At 43.7% G+C, this 6563-nt stretch overlaps 1 protein-coding gene across 1 annotated transcript; it reads right to left on the bottom strand.

Moving 5' to 3' along the window:
* Window positions 1-340: 340 nt before the first annotated feature.
* Window positions 341-6425, bottom strand: LOC123638525 (olfactory receptor 10H3-like). The gene is made up of 5 exons (XM_045552229.1): window positions 6373-6425; window positions 2117-3089; window positions 1052-1165; window positions 796-965; window positions 341-537 (listed from the first exon to the last, which is right to left on the bottom strand). Exons 1-5 carry the CDS (start codon window positions 6392-6394, stop codon window positions 341-343), a joined length of 1476 nt encoding a protein of 491 aa, XP_045408185.1. The 5' UTR covers window positions 6395-6425.
* Between the last annotated feature and the right edge of the window lie 138 nt (window positions 6426-6563).

The following is a 6563-nucleotide window of genomic DNA, read 5'->3' as shown; positions in this document are numbered from 1 at the left end:
GTGCGGGAAGGACGGGACAGTCAACAGTCAGAGAGCTGCGGGAGACAGACGAGGTGGGCCAGGAGGTACCCCTGGGATTTGGGGGCCTGGAGGTCGCAGTCATCTCAAGGGAGCCTGATAGGGCTGAGGAGCAGGGGAGGAGGGAGTGGGGAAATAGAGGCAGTGAGTGAACACAGCTCATTCCCCACGAGTGGACGGCAGAGCGAGCGGGCTGGCAGTTTGGGTGCAGAATGAGGTTCCCTGCCCAGGGGATGGGTGGGAATTTACATGTCACCAGTCTGTCCTATTTTGTGCCTCTCTCCTGCACCCCTGCAGAGAAGCCTCAGAGAAGTTGGGTGGTTTATCCCATCCAAGGGGAAGGTTTCTCCAAAGAGCCATGAGGATGGGGTTCCAGGCTGGGCTCTGGGACGCATCGGGACAACACGGACACTGGACGATAGGGTGAGAGGAGGAAGCTGCCCCAGGAAGGGGGTGGGGAGAGACTGCGATTTCTCCCCATGGCCCAGCTGTGCCGTGGGCAGGGGTCGTAGCTGATCCCTGTGGGGAAGCCGCTGGCCGGAGAGAGGCAGAATCCGGCCTGAGGCCGAGTGAGATGGCCCAGGCAGGGGTCAGACCCCGGTCAGTGCTGCCCCTGAGGAGGTCTCAAGTCTAGTGATGAAGACTATGGGTGGAGCGGGGTCCCTGCTCTGTGCAGCCCGCCCTGGAAGCCCCCAAGTAAGAGAGGGATGCACTACTGTGGAACAGACGGGCAGGAATTTGACCCAAAGCAGCCTTGGGGCACGGAAGGGGACGAACGGGAAAGGCATGGGGCATGGGCTGGACAGAGGGAGGAAGGGATCTGGTGGGGCAGTGGGAAAGAGGGGCTCCCCTCGGCCGCATCCCCAGGCTTTTGGGGCACTACTGGAATGACCAGCTTCACTTTTGTCCCGCTGAGATTGCTGTGGGAACCAGCAGAGCTGAGCTGTCTGCAGACAGTGGGGAGCAAGGAAGAGAGACAGGGGTTACCCGTGTCAGCCACACAGTGTGAGCTACCTGGTGCCCAGGGACCTACTGGGCACAGGCCTCCAGCAAACTCCTCTGCTGAGCACCTAGTAGGACTCCAGGCTGCTGTGCACCCCCCAGCTCGCAGTGCGCCAAGGACCAGCAGTGTTCACCACTGCAGACCCTGGGGGCTGAACACACAGGACCTAGCGGCTCTTGACCCTGAAGAAACCAACACCCAGCTCAGCAGTGGCGGACCTCCTGCAGCTGTCACCCTTAAGGGCCCCATGATTTATCCCCTTTGCAGTCTCCAGGTGCCTGAGCTAACGTCCTTCCCTCCATCCCTCCCTTCTCCTTCCCCACCCTCCTACGCAAAAGCCCAGTCACCACCCTCCTCCTCCTCTTCCCTCCCTTTCCCCAGACTGTGCTCCAAATTCTTTTTTATTCCATTTCTCATACAGATCAAAAAATTTAAAGAACTCCCTTTCCACTAGCTTACACCTTTACACCTGTTCACTCTCTCAGTCTCTGTCTTCCCCCACCCCGCTTGTATTCTGACATTCTTCCCTCAACTCAACGTATAATGCTTCCAATACACACACTTAGGGTGTATCTCTGGCAAAGACAGTGAGAGGAACTGTAAATATTAAAGCATTCTTCTCTGAGACAAATAGTTTATTTTCCTTTGTACATGTCTTCTAATTAAAAGGATAATATTTATTATACACTGGTCACAGTGCCTGAGACATAGAAAAGGTGCAACCGTTAGTGGCATTAATATTATCATTATGCCATTCTTGTTTTTTCTTATATTAGGGGAAAATAAAATCTTTCTTTGCTTCCCCACACAAGAAGAATCATGTGCATAAGTGCCCAGACGCATCCATGTGATGATCCCCACCTGCCCATAGACAGAAAACATGTTTATAGGCACAGGTAACGAGACGAAGTTCATCACAATGAGTCTCAAACAAGAGATGATGATCGCTTGAGCCTAAGCAAGAAGTGGGGGAAACAATAGCTAGCATGCATCAGACACCCGACGATGTGGGTGTTTTCACACCTGAATCCTTACAACAGTCCTACGGAGACAGACACTGTCATCCCCAGCCCTCCTGTCATATTTCTCCACCACCTAGCTGGCCATCGGGAGACGAGGGGGCAGAACTTTCTGCGGAAGCTTCCATTGATGGCATTCTTCAGCTCCTTGTTCCTTAGGCTGAAAATGACCGGGCTAAGGAAGGGGGTGAAGACCGTGTAGGTGGTGGCCATCAGGGTGTCACTGTACATAGAATGGGGACCCTTGGGCTTGAGGTAGATAATGGAGGCAAAGCCATAGTGCACAACCACCACGGTGAGGTGGGATACACACGTGGAGAACGTCCTGTGCCGGCCCTCAGCAGAGGGGATCCTCAGGATGGCAGCCACGATGAAGACATAGGATAGGAGGATGAGGAGTAAACAGCCTATCAGGGCTGTGACACACACCAGGATCACACCCATGATGACAGAGGATGTCCTGTCCCCACAGGCCAACTTCAAGAGGCTAAGCACGTGGCAGAGAAAATGGTGGATCACATTTGACCTGCAGAAGGTGAGATGGAAAACTATTGATGTCACCACCATCCCCATGACTGAGCCACCAGCCCAGGTCCAGGCCACAAGACGGGCACAGCCACGGGGGCTCATGAGCACGTGGTAGCGCAGGGGGTGGCAGATGGCCACGTAGCGGTCGTAGCCCATGACCATGAGCAGGAAGGAGTGGGTGAAGCCGAACATGAAGGAGAAGAACATCTGGTTGGCGCAGGCCACAAAGGTGATGGAGCGGTGGGTGGAGAGCAGGTCGGCCAGCATGCGGGGAGTGATGGTGACCGTGAACAGAATCTCAGAGACGGACAGGGCGCACAGGAAGAGGTACATGGGCGTGTGGAGTCTGTGTTCAGTCCAGACGGTGGCCATGATGAGCAGGTTCCCCAGCAACGTGAACAGGTACATCAGGAGGTACAGCAGGAAGAAGGCGGGCAGGAGCTGCTGCGGGAAGGCTGAGAAGCCGAAGAGAATAAACTCAGACGTGGTGCTATAGTTCTGACCAGGCATGGATGCTGCGTCTGGTGAGACGACAAACAGAATGAAGGCGCACTGGTTCAAACCTAGGCTCTACCACGGGTGAAAAGGCATAAGGGCTCTACGCTGTTCGACAACTTGCCGAACTTTTCTGGGTCTCACTGTCTTCATCTGTAAAATGGAGTAAATAATAATAGTTTTTAACATTCAGCAATGCGATAATAATGAGATCAATATAGTAAGTGTTTAACATTTAGGAATAACATTAATCGTTTTTAGGAATAACATTAATCGGGTGTCGGGCAGACGTGGTGGGGGAGGGGATGGGTGTATACATACATAATGAGTGCGATGCGCACCGTCTAGGGGTTGGACACGCTTGAAGCTCTGATTTGCGGGGGTGGGCAAGGGCAATATACGTAACCTAAACTTTTGTGTCCCCATAATATGCTGAAATAAAAAAAATATGTTAAGTGTTTAAGACAGAGTTTGGCTACTAACTGGGTTTTTATTAATACTGACTAAAACAAGGTAAAGGGCCAATATTTGGAGCCATTTGAGACAGGCGTGAATGATCAGTGTTGGATTCTGTTCACAATATGCTGTTCCAGAAAATATGTATTTGGATCTTGAGGTTTTAAAAATTTCCTGTCAGAGTGTTTATCTTCTAAATGATTATTTAATCCATTTACATTTAATTTAATACTATTTTGTAGGTACCCATTGCTACCCACCTCATTTCGTATTTTGCCTTTACTATTCTAAAGAAATTGAACAGAATGTTTGAAAATAAAAGGACGGATAAATATATGTCAGGCAAATATGTACCAAATGAAAGTAGAGGCTGCAATCTTAATAATTTAAAAAATGGAATTTAAGGAGACAATAATCTAATAATGTCTCTGATACCAAATGCCACTGAGGAGCCAGGGTTCCTCGAGAAATGGTTGATTTGTGGTCTGGACATGGATGAGAGCCTAGGACATCTTACAGAGTGTAAAATGAAACTTTCACTGAGGAATGGGATAATATTTAAAGGATGCAGGTACCAGTTTGAAAAGATACCCACTGACCAAAAAGAATAATCATTATACGGAAGATGGAGGAATGAGCTAAATGACCCCGTGAGGAAGCAGTCAGACAAATCCAGAAGGTGGAACTTTCCACAGAACAATTGGTAAACCAGGGTCGTTCGAAGGATGAGAGAGATTCAAGGACATGACAACCTGATGCCACGTAGGGTACTAGATTGGATTTTGATTTAGATGGATCAGCTGTACATATTTGTAAGGCAAAAGAGAAAATTTTGTTTATGATATGAATGAATGATTAGGTATGATTAATATCAAGGGATTATTATTGATCTGATTATAAATTTTTAAGTGTGATCTCATTATTTGGGCAATGAAGGAGAATGTTCATATTTTCTCAATGCATAGTGAAATTTAAAAATCACACACACACATGCACACACTCTAAGGCACAAAGGATAATATTTGTACTGGTTAGAAGCACATTGCAGCAACCAGCATAAATATTACAAATCTATATAACAATATCCCTGGAATATTAAAAAGTAACACAATTTCATCGAGATAGACAGAAATACCTAAATCAGTGATAGAGAGATAATTATCAAATTGTCATTAGAAATTTTAACCCAGAGTTCATAAATGCAATTTATTAATTACAATGCAATTAATAATATTCAGACATTAGCTATTGGATACACATAGACTCTTCACCAGAGAATAAACATTTTTTTTCAAGCACACAGAGAACTTTTTAAAAAAAATTGACATTTCATTAGGACATAAAAAGTTCTTCATAAATTCCAAAGTATAGATATTCTATAGATTATAATGCATTAAAACTAAAAAATCAATAGGGCAGGAATGGCTTTTTTCAAATACCACGTATTTGGAAGCTAGTTATATAATTAAATAACCTTTAGTTTCTATAGTAAATCATAAAATAAATGAAGAAATATTTCAATGGACATATGTGGAGGGCACCAAGCGTGCTTGATGTTGGAAGATGGCAGGGAAGGTACAAAGAAAAGAAGCAGGAGAATTACGAGTTGGTCAGGCAGACTAGGAGAGTGAAACGGCACTCCAGGAAGAAAGAACAGTGCCCACCAAGTGGGGAGAGATGGTGTGGACCCTCAGTGGTCACAGCAAGCCACTGTCATTTTCACAACAAGCCTGAAGGCCACCTCTATTCCAACCCTTTGCTTTATCTTATAGATTCTTCTCTTTATGTTGAAAAAATAAAAGAAAAGAATGAGTTAGAAAAATTAAAAAACTAATTAATTAAGAAATATTTAAAATTAAATGACACTTTAAACATGGAATAACAAAATTGTAACCTAAAATAGCACTTTCAGGGAAATATAGAGCTCTAAATGTATTTATCAAAAAGCTTCATAATGAAAAAATCATGCTTAATAAAACCAAAATCAAGTTATTGGAAAAGATAGGAACAAGGAGAAGATGCCAATAACAAACCCCCAAATTACAAACATATAAATGATTGCAGAGATAATGGGTATTTTTAAATTAACAAAAGTATTAAGAAAAAATGTTAATAAATTTGACATTGTAGATGAATTGAATAAATTCTTAGAAAAATGCAAAATTCTAAAACTGGTATAAGAAAAGAAACAGAGGATCCTGTATATTCAAATAAGTTTTAAAGAAATTGAAAAGATAGTCAAAGACTTTCTCTCTCTAAAATCATTGCCCCACTGGGTTCTACTAAAATGTAGTGAGTTCTATTAAACTGTTAAGAAACAGTTGGTTAGTATTTTATACATGATCTTCAAAACCATAGAAAAGAGCTATGAAATCTGCGCAGCTCTTCTCATCAGGTTAATGCAATCATGGTCTAAAATCAGGTAAGAATGTTTACTAAAAAAGACAATTATACGCCCATTTCTCCTATCAATTCAGATTTTAAATTCCAGAATAAAACACAACCTAGTCAACTGCAATGGTGTGTTAAATATAGTTTATCATGATCAAGTGGTATTGATTTATCTCATAAATGACAAGGATGGTACAGCAGCAAAAAACAAACCATGGCGATTTATCACATGAATCAACTAAAAAAGAAAAATAATGTGATTATTTCAATCAAGGCTGAAATACATTTTCTAAAACTCAACTCCTATTTATGATTTTTTAAAAAGCCTCTTCACAACCCAAAATCAAAGGGGTCTTTCTTAACTAGTAAAGAATAGATACCATAAAACTAGCAAATTCTTCACTCAATGGAGAAATGTCAGATGCATTCTTTTAGGACCAAGAACAAGCCAAGGATACTCACTAACTGTGCTGTTCTTTAACATGGAACTGGAAGTCAGGAGTAATGTTAAAAGGACAGAAAAGGAGAAAAGATAGATAAGGATTGGAGGGGAAGAGACATGCACATCTAAGAGAAAAGAGAAAAGAATTGAAGCAAGATATATTAGAACAATAACAGCGTGCACAATGCTGCAGATGGCAAGATCAACTTTG

This window comes from Lemur catta, chromosome 1, assembly GCF_020740605.2.
Source record: "Lemur catta isolate mLemCat1 chromosome 1, mLemCat1.pri, whole genome shotgun sequence".
Classification (NCBI taxonomy): domain Eukaryota; kingdom Metazoa; phylum Chordata; class Mammalia; order Primates; family Lemuridae; genus Lemur; species Lemur catta.
The sequence above is the reverse complement of the archived record's forward strand: the minus strand, read 5'-3'. Positions and strand labels throughout refer to the sequence as shown.